Source organism: Carettochelys insculpta, chromosome 7, assembly GCF_033958435.1.
Source record: "Carettochelys insculpta isolate YL-2023 chromosome 7, ASM3395843v1, whole genome shotgun sequence".
NCBI lineage: Eukaryota > Metazoa > Chordata > Testudines > Carettochelyidae > Carettochelys > Carettochelys insculpta.
Window position 1 is genome coordinate 22193639 of NC_134143.1, and position 14457 is coordinate 22208095.

The following is a 14457-nucleotide window of genomic DNA, read 5'->3' on the forward strand; positions in this document are numbered from 1 at the left end:
AGTGAATTTTGATTTTATTATACATGATTAGTAAGTTACACATTAAAATTAGATGAAAATAACAATTATGGTTGGCCTGTAGGGGAGGGGTAAAATATATAGTTAGTTGAAATTATTCTCAGGCTGCTCCAAGTTTATGTGATGGGTTGGATCATAGAAGTCCACTTCGAGAGTTGTCACCTCCTGTAGTGATCAAGCCACTGAACCTGCCTTCCTGCTCGCTGGTCTCCCCTACTTAAGGCACAGAATTGAGGTTACCACCCCCTGCAGAGCACTAGGAGAGCTCAGGTATAGGGCCACTGGCAGCAACCAGGAATGCAACCCCCCGAAAAGGACCAAAACTTCAAATCTGTCCTTTTCATCTTCTTTATCAATGAAACAGAAAGATGCACAGTGATTGCTTTTCCCCCACCCCTCCCTAGTAGTAACTATTTACACTAGGTTTGATAATAAACAAAAGTGTTTTTAAAGTATAAAAAGTAGTATTTAAGTGATTGCAAGTTACTAAGTCAAAATAAATAAAACATGTCATCTGATCCTAATACACTAAAACTTGTTACATGCAAATTTTTACCCTAAACCAGTGCTCAGCAACCTTTATCACCTCGTGGCACACTTCAGCGCTTGTTATAATCTCCCAGCCCCTTGAGTTTACCCATGCCCCCCCAGCTCCTCACTATAACCCAATCCCCTACCAGTCCCCCAAAGCCAGTGCCCCCCCCCACTCTAACTCAATGCCAGCAACTTGCCAGAGGCACCACCACGGCCACATGCTTCTCCCACCAAGCTCTGAGGCACACTGTGTGCCGCTTCCTGGCACATCAGTGTGCTATGGCATGCTGGTTGCAGAGGACTGTCCTAAACAGTTGTTTTAATGATCTCTTTCACAAGCTGGGCAGTTTAAATATTTCTCATTTTGAGTGGAAAAGTACCAGATCCAAAATAGCTTTCAGCATCTGGTAGCCTGGCCACATGTTTTTATAGGACCAACCACAATTTTGGTGAACAGGAAACACAAAAATATTCACAGGTGGCTGACTTGCTCACTAAGCCATTAAGTTACTAAAGTATCACTAATGCCCCTCATTAGCACATCTAGAAATAGAAACAGATTTATACTTCATATGTCTAGCTTCACATACAGGAATAAATACACAAATATAGACATTCAGCAGATTGTAGCTTTAAAAATGTTAGGTTACATGATGTATTTTGTCTAAAGTATCTTTGAGTTACGCATGTTCATATTCATGAAGAATCGGGGGCGCGTGACAGTGTGTTTATATCAGCAAGTATTTGGATAGGTGTTTGGTGTCCAAGTATAACGTGATGAGGTCAAGATTTTCTTTTCTCTTCAAAGTATCTTTGCTATTCTGGCTATTTTTTTCTTACACAAGAACTGTGATTGCAGATCAGACCAGCACTCCATTTATTTCAAAATCTTGCTTCCAACAGTAGCCGGTACCAGATAGTTCATATTATTTCCTTTGTTATAGTGAGGTGGTGGAAAGCCCAAAAATATGCTGGAAAAGGGGAAGGGGAAAATTCCGTCACTGTTTGCCTTGTGTTCAAATGCCAGTTTTGTCAATGGATTGACTAAAATTTGACCAATCCTTCTTGTATTCCTAATACATATTTTTAATACTTTGAAACGTCTGAAATTTACCATTTTGATTTTATATGAAAACGCACAAAAATAGATACATCTAGTTTGGCAGCCACAGCATAAACTGCACTGTGTTTGTGTATCTCACTGGTTCTCGAACTATGGGCCCAGAATCTGATGTAGCTCATGACCATGTTTTAATGGGGTCACCAGAGTTGCCATTAGATTTGCTAGGGTCTAGGGCTGAAGCCGAAGGCTTCAGGGGTCAGGTTAACAGGCATCCCTGCCTGGGGCTGAAGCCCTCAGGCTTAGGCTTTGTTCTCCATGCCTGGAGATGTGGGGATTGGATGTTGGTTTTGGGCCTCCAACTCAGGGTTCTGACGCTTAGGCTTGGGTCACTCCTCCTGGGTCATGGGGTAATTTTTATTACCCAAATGAGGTTGTGGTGCAATGAAGTTTGAAAAGTATTGGGGTATATACAAAATAGTACCTTAGGTTTTTAGAGGATCTTATAACTGAACAAACTGCTTGTGATTGCTGTTGTGAAGTTTAAAGCTGCTGGGATGAGACTTGCTAGTTTCATCCTATCACAAATAATAATGGATAGGTTATAAACCTTTCAAAAATTGATGTTAAAAGAAACGTGGACACGGTGACGAGGACTTTGGCCAAGATGGATGACTGGTCTTATCTGAAACAGTAGAACCGAGAGTATGTTACCACTAGATGGTACAATAGATACAGCCTTTATTTAAGTGTAACAAACGTTACTGTAAGCTTCATTTTTTCCCTGTGTTGCATTGTGTAATGCACTTTCCTGCATGCCTGAAGTTTCATTTTTGAATGTTACCAAATTTATCTTGAGATACTTTTTAAAAAAAAATCAGTAATTGTTAAAAATCTGTGGATTGAAGTTCTTAGAGGCTTTCTAATTATAATGCCTTCAGCTGTTAGCAGCAGCCCCCAAGTTACATTAAAGTGTCATTTTATACCAAGTTAATAGAAAAGATGCCTTGCTTGAAAGGGCATGTTTTTTTAATTTTGTCATTCTTCCACTCAGTTTTCAAACAGTCAGGTATGGAGCACATGTTAAACTGGCATTAGACAATACCAGTTAAAGTAATTAGATTATTTTCCTTAAAATAATTCAACTATATGGCTGCTAGTGACAGCTAAGGAGTTTGATGACATGACACAATGGAGTTGGCATTTCACTTTTAGGTTGATGAGTATTTCATAGCCTTTTCTAGCACATGGTTAAGAGCTTAGGAATTTTCAGTTCTTTGCATATCCCTGAATGAGGCTGAACTTGGTGTTTGTTTAACTTAACTGTTTAGGTCACATCTAAACTAATAAGCATTAGATATTAATGGCAAATAAATTGTTTAAAGACATCATCAAGTCCTGAAACATCCAGCTACAAACTGGTGGTATTCCACGTTTTTTTCTTGCACCAAGGAAGCTGCCTTCAGTGACATACTTTGTATCCAAAATAGCACAAATTCTGACTATTAGTCTCCTGTTTAACCTTCCAAAAGTCTCATCTTAGTTATTAAGTGGCCTTTGAATTTTCTTTGCATAATCCCAAAATACTTATTCTTCTTCGAGTGGTCCCCGTGGGTGCTCCACAATAGGTGTCGGGCTCGCCCGGCGCCGCAGATCGGAAATCTTCCAGCAGTTTCTCCTGGATCGCGCATGCGCCGCCCCCCTGCGCGCCCCCAGCCGTGTGCACGATCCTTTCCCCGCCAGTTCCTTCTCAACCGCCATCGGCTGCAGACAGAAGCCACTCAGGCTAAGGCCAGAGTCAGGTAACTTAGTGGATTTTTCCACGTGTAATTTGTTGTTTTTCGGTTATTTTTAAAAAAAGGAAGAGAGAAAGCAAAGACAAAGAGAATACCAGCAAAAAAAAAAGGAAAAAGAGAGGAGCGGAGAAGAACGGAGCAGACATGAAAGGCCATTAGGCCTCCTGCTGCCGCAGGCCAGTGATTACTCTTCGAGGAGGAAAGGCACGGATTAAGTGCTAAGTACCCTCTTAACAATAAAGGACTCACCACAATGGCCTCTTCAGGTTTTACACAGCGTGAGTCATGCTGTGAAGCTATGCCGGCCTCCGTGGGGCATAGCGAAGGCATCCGACACCTGCGGGAATTGCAGGCTACCTGGCCGCGTTCTCACTGTGCTCTGACCCCCCCCGCCCAGTGCAGAAACGGAGGGAACTCTCCCTGGCTCGATCCTTGCCGTGCATCTGCAGCGAGCAGGATAAGCAGAGCACACAGCTACCGGCCGCATACTCAGGCGGCACAGACCCCCGCGGCACCAGGGGTGCCAGGCACAGAGCCTGCAGGCACCGGAGGGAGATACCCGCGCAGCACCGCAGCTGACGGTGCTGAACGCGGTGCTAACAGCGGGGCCGAGATTCCCGGCAGGGGAGGGGGCGGTGCCGGCCCCGCAGCGAAGGGGCAAGGCAACATCAAAAACCCGGCACCGCAGCCCATCTCTGGACAGGGCTGCACTGCTGTTAACACCAAGCCCTCCCCCCGTGATACACACGCCGCACCGAAGGCCTGTGTCTCCACCGGCCCATCAAGAGAGAGAAAAAAAAAAACCGCCTTCTCCGTTCCTCCAACCGATGTCACCATGGCTTGGGCCACCTTCACCATTTTCTGCGATTGGATCTCCCTGGAGTACTGTCACAAGCCAGTTTCACCTCTATCGGTGTCGCCGCGGAGGTCTCGCTCTCCCAGACATCGGGGGTACACACCCCTTGAGTGGTCCAGGTCTCCATCTCCGGACCCTTGCCATGCTGTCATGGTCGTCCTTATCAGTCTGGACACAGACAAACCACAGGCCTGCGCCCAGGGGCAGGTCCCCACCCCGGCTGCTCAATTCCCCCGTGGGCGCTCCCAATCGGGGATGGAAACACAGTTGTCTCAAGGGGAGTTAAATTTAGAACCCTGAGACTTTCCTTCACAATCCTCCAGCGAGCAAGTGTGTCATCGCCCGCAGGAACCTGAGGGTTCAAGGGAGGTTTACCTTAGGGGTTCCTCCTCATCCTCCCCAGACGAGGCCATGGCCCCCGGGGATGTCACTCCCCGGGATGACTTTAAACAGTTTCAGGAGCTGTTTTAAAGGGTGGCTTTCACGCATGACATTTAAACGGCAGACGTGCAGGAGAAACATCACAAACTCCTGAAAAATCTGAGACCCCCGGCTTCATCCAAAATTGCTATTCTGCTGGACGAAGCCATTCTGGAGTCAGCCATTACTATATGGCAGACTCCAGCCTCTGTTCCGCGTACGAATGGGAGAGCGGATAAGAAATACTTCGTCCCGGCAGAGGGAATGAAGTTCCTCTTCAGTCACCCACAACCAAATTCTTTGGTGGTCGGGTCGTCCCAGCAGAGGTCAAAGGCTTCTCAGTACAAATCGGGGGATCAGACAAAGATGATGATAAGCTAGAGCTGTTGGGCAGGAAGGTATGTTCCTCTCCTATCCTGCTATTGAGAGTGGAAAATTATGGGCACACCTAGCAAACCATAATTTTGATAATTACTCCGGGCTTACTCCCCTCATGGATTCACTCCCGGAAGACAAAAAGCCAGTGTTAAAGGCAATTGTTCAAGAGGGCTATGCAGCATTGCAGATGGGAGTCCAGATTGCCCTGGATACGGCGGCATGCTCAACGGCTACAGCAGTGGTCGTGCATAGAGAATCCTGGCCCTAGACGTCAGGTATCTCGAGGGACCTACAGGCGAAGATGGTGGACCTTCCCTTTGATACAAAACAGCTGTTTTGCAGACTCAGCTGACTCGGTCCCTCACTCCAGTGAGGACTCGAGAGCTACACTTAGAAGCTTGGGCATTTATACTCCCCCATACAGGAGGGAAAAATTTTATCCTCAGCAAAGACTCTACGCTTGCAACCACAGCGTGCTCAATATCAACGGGGCTATGGCCACGGGCGCTATCAATAGCGGCAACAGTACAGAACTCCTAGGCGACGTTCTCAACAAAGCCGTACGCCCTCGGGTCAGGCCTTAAAGGCAACAAGTTTGACGGGTATGTCGGGGGCTGCACTATCAATACCCTCGCTCAATGCCACTCTCATCTCATGTTCCATCATCGCCTCAGACCGTTCCACCCCCAATGGCAAAAGATCACCACAGACATATGGGTGCTGGAGATCATAGCCACGGTTACGCGATCCCCTCCCAGTCGCTTCCACCGACGAAGCCTCCCACCAGGCCTCACCTCAGGGGCGCTGCCACGAGGCGAGGCTCAAGCAGAAGGTGACCCATCTTATGTTCACAAGTGTTGTGGAAAGAGTGCCAGAATACTTCCAGGGGAAGGTTTTTATTCACGCTACTTCCTATCGGAGAAGAAAACGGGACACAGGAGGCCCATCTTAGATCTTCGGGGCCTCAACCATTACTTGCGCAAGCAACAGTTTCGGATGATCACAGTTGCCTTGATACTCACGGCACTGGACGATGGAGACTGGGTTGCAGCACTCGACTTACGAGATGCTTACTTTCATATCACAATCCACCCGGCACACAGACGCTTCCTCCGCTTCACGGTCGGCCAGGAGCGCTTCCAGCACAGGGTTCTTCCGTTTGGCCTCTCCTCGGCTCCCAGAGTCTTTACCACAACCCTGGCAGTGGTGTTTATTTTTCCCACATGTGGGCGACTGCCTGCTAAAAGGGACCTCGAAGGCAGAGGTCTCACGCATGATACGCGTCACAGCGGACACGTTTCTTCGCTGGGCCTAGTCATCAACCTCGCAAAGTTAAAGTCCGAACCCACACAACATATAGAGTTCATAGGGGTACGCATAAACTCTATCACAGTAAGGGTGTACCTACCCGATGCCCGCTTCCGCGCAGTCAGTTTGCTGGTGCAAGTCATTACATACAGCCCCATGGTGCCGATCTTACCGTGCCTACAGCTGCGGGGCCATATGGCGGCAGTGATGTTTGTGGTACAGAATGCCAGGTTGCACATGTCAAGCCCATAGCATTGGCTGGCGAGCGTTTACAAACCGGCATCCCACACTGTCCACAGGGTGGTGTCGCCCGCAACAGAGGTGCGCAGATCCCTGGCGTGGTGGGAAAACCCTGAGAATCTGCTAGTGGGGGTGCCTTTTCACCAACCACAAATTTCTATTTTTCTTACTACCGACGCCTCCCACGTGGGATGGGGAGCGCACATCGGCGACAAGGTAACGCAAGGGCTATGGTCCCCTGCGGAACAGACGCTGCACATATCCATGCTGGAGCTCAGAGCAGTGTTCAACAGCTGCAAACATTTTCAAGATTACCTGCATGGCAAAGTAGTCGGGATTCAATACCGACAATACCTCCACTATGGTCTACATCAGTCGATTGGGAGGAGCACGATCCCGTGCCCTATGTGCGGAAGCACTCTGATTGTGGAATCGGTGCATTGCCAACAACATAACGTTGAAAGCCTCGTACTTGCCGGGTGCGCACAACGTGAATGCAGACCAGCTGAGCAGGCACTTTGCAATCATGTACGAATGGCAGATCCGCTCCGATCTGCTACAGCACATTTTTCGTACATGGGGGTTTCCCCAGATCGATCTGTTTGCCACCCAGTACAACAACAACAACAAAAAAAAAAAAAAAAAAGTCCCCAGCACTGCTCCAGAGCAGGAGTGGGGCGGGGGTCCCTGGGGCACTCATTCATGTTTTTCATGGAAGGGCTCCCTACTTTACGCGTTTCCCCTGCAGTGCTTATCCGCAAGGTCTTGCACAAAGCCAGAAGGGAGAGAGCTCGCACGATATTCATAGTCTCGCTTGGGATCGGCAGCAATGGTTTCCCTTGCTTCTGCGCATGTCGGACCACCCACCGCTCCCTCTACCGGTGGCGCCGGACTTTCTCCCGCGGGCTCAAGGGTCCATAGTGCACCCGCACCCTTAAGGTCTGCACCTACAAGCATGGCTAATCCATGGCTCAGCTCCTTAAAGAGCACATTTACGGAGGGAGCACAACAAGTCATGGAATGTAGCCGAAGGATCTCCACCAGGAGGACTTACAAGCACAAATGGACTCATTTCACAGCCTCGTGTTCCGCCAAGCAGTTAGCTCCCCTTGACGTTCCTATATCTGTAATATTAGAATACTTATTGGACCTCGAGAGGCGGGCTTTCTCTATCCTCGCTAAAGGTCCACCTCGCCGCTATATTAGCCTTTTCGGCATACAGGGGAAGGGCCCATGGTATTCGCCCATCCTATCATTACCAGGTTCTTGAAGGGGCTGGTAAACCTGTACCCCCCTCGGAAACCGCTTCCACCATCATGGAATTTGGACTTGGTGCTCAGCACGCTATCGGGTCCACCTTTTGAACCATTAGCCACAGTTCCCATACGTTTCCTTACAATAAAAACAACCTTCCTCCTTGCAACTATGTCAGCCAGCAGGGTGAGTGAGCTCGCGGCAGTGATGGCAATGCTGCACTGCACAGTATTCTCAAAGGAGGAAGTAACCTTAAGGCTGCACCCAACCTTTGTTCCAAAAAGTCTCTCCGGAGTCCAATCTTAACGAGCCAATAGTTTTACCCTCGTTTTACCCGAAGCCTCACAGCTCTGGCAAGGAGGCACGCCTGCATCTCCTAAATGTGAGGAGGGCGTTGGCTTTCTACACAGACAGAACTAAGTCCTTCTGGAAAACGGACAGGCTTCTCGTCTCTCTCGCTCCAGGGTCAAAAGGAGAAGGTCTCTCTCCCTGGAGAATGTCAAAGCACATTGTGCCCTGTATAACAATGTGCTTCGAACTTCGAAAGACTCCTTTGCTGGCCCCGCCCAGGGCTCACTCCACCAGGGCGGTGGTGGCGTCAACAGCCTTATTCAAGGGCATCGCGTTAACAGACATCTGTAGAGCGGCAACTTGGTCATCATATGACACCTTCGCCAAGCATTATGCCCTGCCTTGGGTATTCTGAGAGGATACCCGCCTGTCGACAGCAGTCCTCTCGGGGGCAAGCTGCACATAAACCGATTACCCATCTCCTTACTTGGGTTACTGCTGGGTAGTCACCTATTGTGGAGCACCCACGGGGACCACTCGAAGAAGAAAGAGAAGTTACTCACCTGTAGTAACGATGGTTCTTCGAGATGTGTCCCCGTGGGTGCTCCACCACCCGCCCATCCTCCCCGCTTCGGATCTCTGTCTAGTGTTTTTCAGGAGCATCCGAGGCGGTTGGTCAAGGAACTGGCAGGGACCGGATCGTGCACGCGGCTGGGGGCGCGCAGGGGGGCGGCCGCGCTGGCGCATGTGCGATCCAGGAGAAACTGCCGGAAGATTTCCGATCTGCGGCACCGGACGAGCCCGACACCTATTGTGGAGCACCCACGGGGACACATCTTGAAGAACCATTGTTACTACAGGTGAGTAACTTCTCTTTTTGGAGCTTTTGGGATCTCTAAGAGTGTCGTTTCCACTTAGGACCTAACAAAATCAATTAGATTTTATACCAGCTGTACGATGCTAGTAGTATGACTTGGAGCTCATTCTTCTAGGGCGAAGGAAACCTGAGTAACAACATATTTCTGGAACACTTAGCATATCCATAAGAGTGCTATTCTAAACAGAATTTCAGATATTAAAACATTGTTATTCAGTCGATTTGTTCTGGGCTTAGCCTGATTTGGAAGGGCAGTTCTATGTTTTGTGTAAATAAAATACATTAATTCACCTCTGAAATATTGTATTGCTAACTAACCTCTCTCCATCGAGAGTATGTGAAGGCTATATATGGAGATTTGTGTGCTGTATTTGTGATACATACAAAATGACTAGATCTGTTTATGTCCTAAGTTTTGATTTACCTCTATCCTTAGCACATGGTGGAATATTAGTATTCTTTGTTTGCCAGTTTGGAGTGGCTTTCTGCACAAGACATGTACCCTGTCCTTGTTTCTGTTCATGATTGCTAAGTTGACATTAACCTGACTAACACAGTAATCAAAATAAAATCTAAAATTGCTTAGCTCCATAGATGCACAGTCGGAGCATTTTTATTTGGTAAACTTAATGTTTTCCATCTTAACTTTATATGGTAGGGATGAGGCATAGTAGTAACACTCAAACTTCTCCATATTTCTTCTGTATCCCAAGTATTCTTTATTTTTAAGCATGGAAAATATTTTTTACTGGAAGCGTTTTCGCCACTGAGATTTGGTTGTCCTGTTAATTTTTTTCCACGCGCGCATGTGTTGTGAATAAAATATTTTCAGCAAGAGGAGGAAACTTCACGTATCTGGAAGACAGAGAAGTAGTGTTTTCTGTGGCTGTCCTTATTTTCTGCTGTCTGGCTGATTTGGACGTTTCCTTCCTCAGTCTGGTGTCTGTTAACAGGAAGTGCAAATGAAAGGAGACAGAGACAGTTTGGCTCTTTTAAAATACTGGCAAAATGGAGAAATAATAAAAATGAAAGCTCAAAAATATCTTTGCTCTTCCCGTCTGAGTATTCAGATGAGCTTTAAGACCTTGGCAGTTTCATTTGCTCCCTCTGGTGGCTGTTATACAGGAAGAGAATTTTTTCGTTCAGTCAAATCATGGGAAAATGTACTTCCACTGAGCTTATGGAGTTGATTGAGTTAAACACTGAAATGACTTTATTTTGAAAGTAGCCGTGCAGTTCCATAAAATATAGAAATACAGGTGTTGAATTACAGGATTCACTCTGTCCATCTGTGTTTTGTGATCTGTATTGATTACTTCCAGTAGACGTGATGTGGATGTATTGGGGGGGCAAGAAAGGTATCGGTAATGCTTGTAAAAATATGGTTCAGGAATGAATTGACTCTAATTATTTTGTTAATTCCTGGATTCAGAATTATTGCATATTCTAAAGGCCTGAAGGTTATTCTTATAAAGTACACGCTGTGGTGTTAATAGCTCTTGGTGTTACTAATTCTAGATTATTTTTTTTCCAGACTGGGCATTTGGCAATGGAGACACTGTTGTCTCTCACCTCAAAACGAGCAGGGGACTGGTTTAAAGAAGAGCTACGACTTTTAGGTGGTCTTGATCATATTGTAGATAAAGGTATATTGACTACGTTTCATTTGACTCCTTGAAAAGTATAAATGAATTAGACAGGATTGTGAGGGGAAGATTATCCCTTAATTTATTTTTTCTGAATTTCTATTATCATAAGAAGGGGTCGGGGGGAAGTACATCTTACACCACTTAAAGCTAGCAAAAACGACTTGAAGTCCACATCAAAATATTTGGAAAAAATAGTCTCATGAAATGTAGCACATTGCGTTAAAAACAGATTGTATTCTAAATTGATTTATGACTGTGTTATTACTTCAGTTAGAAAATAGGATACCAGTGTGGTAACTCGGAATTTGGGTTTTGAGTGGTAGTCTTTATATATGGTGTCAGTAGATTGCTTGAGCCTTTAACTCAGTTACTTGTTTTGGAAAATAAAATGAAACTTTACATGCTTCATTAAAATCATTGCTATGCAGGCTGCCCCCCCCGCCCCTGGGAGAGAGGACTACCCCAGTAGCTTGTGGCCAGGTGGGAGTGCCTCTCCATAGCTGCAACGGCTCCAGCAGGCACAGCCAGGGGAGAGGTGCATGTCCCACTGCTTGGTCAGGTCCAGGTTCATACGCCCTGTGCTCTCCAGGCAGAGTGAGGAATGCAGCAAGTAGCACTTTGCTGGCTGTTACCCTTCATGAGGGAGCAAGGGAGCTGTCCCCATACAAATCTGGATGGGAGAAGCTTCATCCCCAACTTCCGTCCTCCCTCACAGGTGCCTAGGGGGTGGAGGGTATGAGGTTGGGGCAGTGCTGGCCAACAGAGTTGTGGGTGCACCACACCCCCGCACCAGCCTCTTTCATCCGCTTGCTGATTGTCTTTTCTGTATGGGTTTGAGAGACAATCCCATTACAAGCACAGTCCAGTTTCCTAGCATAATCAAGCCCTTACCTTGCTTTAAGTTATACGAAGAAGCTGCATACTGAATTTGGTGGTCCTAGCTCTTGCAATGTGGGAGGCATTCTTGAACAGACAAGCTCTCTCAAATATATAGTAGATTGTTATTAGAATTCTGTTATTTCAAAAATATCAGTGAGCTCCACTTCTGGAATTGTGTCCTATTCTTCACCAATTTTATTTCTAAGACATCCCGGAGAAAGCTAGTTATTCAAGAAGACATTTGTTTGAGCTCCTTTAAGATATTGGTACGTGCACTTTGCTCTAAGTGTAGGGAAATATGGGACGGAAGGCCTCTGTTGAAACAAGTATCACTGAGTTGTAAAAAGCGAACTCTTGAAATTGAGTAAGAGAAAATAAGAAAGCAGTGAGCTGATGATGAGGGTTTGGAGATGTGAGCTTGCCAATTTCATATATATATTACTTTGGTTTCACTTCAAAAGGTTGTGCTCTACAGTGTTAGATATACCTGCTTCTTTAATAGTATAAAATGTGCTGAGTAATCTACAGTTCACTGGCATAGGAATTTGCTGCAGAATCTCTTCTTGGTCAGTCGAAAAATAAACATGATTTTTCTTTGCTCTCGACAAACTTATTTAAGTGTTTTCCTCCTTTTAAATACTACGATGGAGTCTTTATTCACATCAGTGTTTGGCAGCTCATGTTTTGTGCTACACTGGCATACAACCGTAAAATATGAGACCATACTGCATGTGTCTTTAAAAAGACTACTGTGAGAAATAAAACACTTCTTTGAGCAGTGTCCCTGTGCCTGCTCTGCTCTGGGTGTCAGTGAGTCCTTGTGCTGGCAAGCAGAGCCTTTTTTCTAACAGTGCCTGGCAGTACCATGCATGTGTAGAAGACATCTTTTTTTATTTATTTATATATTTATTTTTTGCTAGCAGTAGCTGGCTGCAGACTCCTCAGTTGCTTCTCTACCAGCCTCATCAGCAGATGGAGCCTTCAGGCAGTGCTGACTCCTTGATTCTAAAACCTAAAAAGATGAAAAAAGTTTTTGTTCCCTTCACCTGTTATACTCTCAAGTCCCCACTTAAACAAACAAACAAAAAGGTTATATCCTATATCACCTTCCTACCTTAACGCCTCACATTATTGCTCTGTTCTGACAATGGACACTGTGTCAGGCTCTCCCGGATTCAAAAATGTGACTTTTGCTGAGAGGCCATGCCAGTCTCTGCTGCTCACTCCATGTGTGTCTGGTGTCTAGAGGAAGCACGCGTTCCCCACAAGTGCTCCCACTACAACAGTTTGAACTTGACAGGGCACAGAAGCAAGCCTCAACCTCTCCTACCGGGAACTCTTAAAAGATGAGAGCTGCCCATCTAAGATCACTGTCCTTCAGAGTTGGGAGTGCTGAGGCACCGGACACCTTCAGCACCTCCACAGTATGAATGTCTGTGACCTCCAAGCATGCTGAATCGGAGCTGAAACACAAAGTTTCCCCCATGGCACCGCCCACATTGATGCATGATCTGGCACTGAAACTGAGGCTCTCCGACTGGGTCTGATGCAGACTGAGATGCCAACAAGCAGGTCTTCTGCAGCACTGACACCAATTAAATAAGCAGCATGTAAATAGACAATACTTCAAAGGCAGCCACCACTGATGCATTTCCTCCATTGCAAGATATTGAGATTGCATTGGTACCACAGTTCAGCTTTGCAGTGCCAACTGCTCACCAATCTGCGGATAAGACAGACTGCCATTATCTCCTGCCACCTGCTCTGCATACAGCAAAATGAGAGCAAAGGGACATAAGTCAATTTTTCTCCCAGCATTCCTCACCCACACAAAGGTGACCTCCTGGGGAGCCCTCCAAACCTAGGATTACTCAAAGTGGCCTGGTACAACTGTGGCGTGGACAACCTATGGCTTCACACCCCAACAACTTGTTGCAGACAATGGTTACCTTGAGACTCTGTGGACAAACTGTAGACACCATTCTGCCACCTCATCCAGCTCAGATTGACAGACCATCAGGTTCCCTCCACCTCTGACACAGTCTCTGACATGAGGGGTAAGGTATTGCTCAAGGACAAGGATCTCTGTCCCACTGACAATGAGAGCACCTCCTGAGTCATCAGCTCTTCCTCCTCACTAGATCTAGTGGTAACGTCACCTACTCTGAAGCCAGTGGACGACCTCAGACAGTTTCAAAGGCTATTGAAAAGAGTCATTACAGCCCAGGACATAACACTGCAGGAAAAACACCTCAAACTGTTGCAAATTCTGCAACCTTCTACAACTACCTTTCTCATAAATGAGGTGATCATGGAATCTGCAAAAGCCCTCTGGCAAACACGTCCCTCTATCCCACTCCCCCAAACAAATGGGTGGACACAAAATACTTTGTCCCAGCCACTGGCATGGACTTCCTATTTTCCCACCCACAACAAAATTCCCTTGTGATTGATGCCATCTATCACAGTGTGACACAACTGCAGTTCTTCTCCACTGCTAAGGACAAAGACCATAAACATCTGGACCTCTTCAGATGAAAACTTTATTCATCTGGTGCACACTAGTTCCATGTAGCTAGCTGCGGTTACTCCAACTGCGCCAAACAGCAGCGCTATCAATTACAATCAGTCATTCAAGAGGGCCAAACAGTGTCCTGAACAGCCTTCCAGGTGGCCATGGACATTACTGACACAGCAACCCGGACCCCTTTGAAGGCAGTCATGATGTACAAAGCCTCCTGGTTGCAAGCCTCAGTAATATCTAAGGAGCTGTAACTGAAGGTGGAAGACCTCCCATTTGACATGGTGCAGTTATTTGCATCCAAAACTGAAGTAGTACTCTACACTATGAAAGACTCTCCTGCCATACTCCACACCCTCAGCATCTGTATGCCACC

At 46.5% G+C, this 14457-nt stretch overlaps 1 protein-coding gene across 1 annotated transcript in view; it reads left to right on the forward strand.

The window, feature by feature from the left end:
* WAPL (WAPL cohesin release factor) overlaps positions 1–14457 on the forward strand; it is a 145912-nt gene that overhangs the window by 112121 nt on the left and 19334 nt on the right. The window contains exon 10 of the mRNA XM_075000129.1: positions 10567–10678. Coding sequence (XP_074856230.1) covers positions 10567–10678 — 112 coding nt within the window. The remainder of the gene's footprint in view (positions 1–10566; positions 10679–14457) is intronic.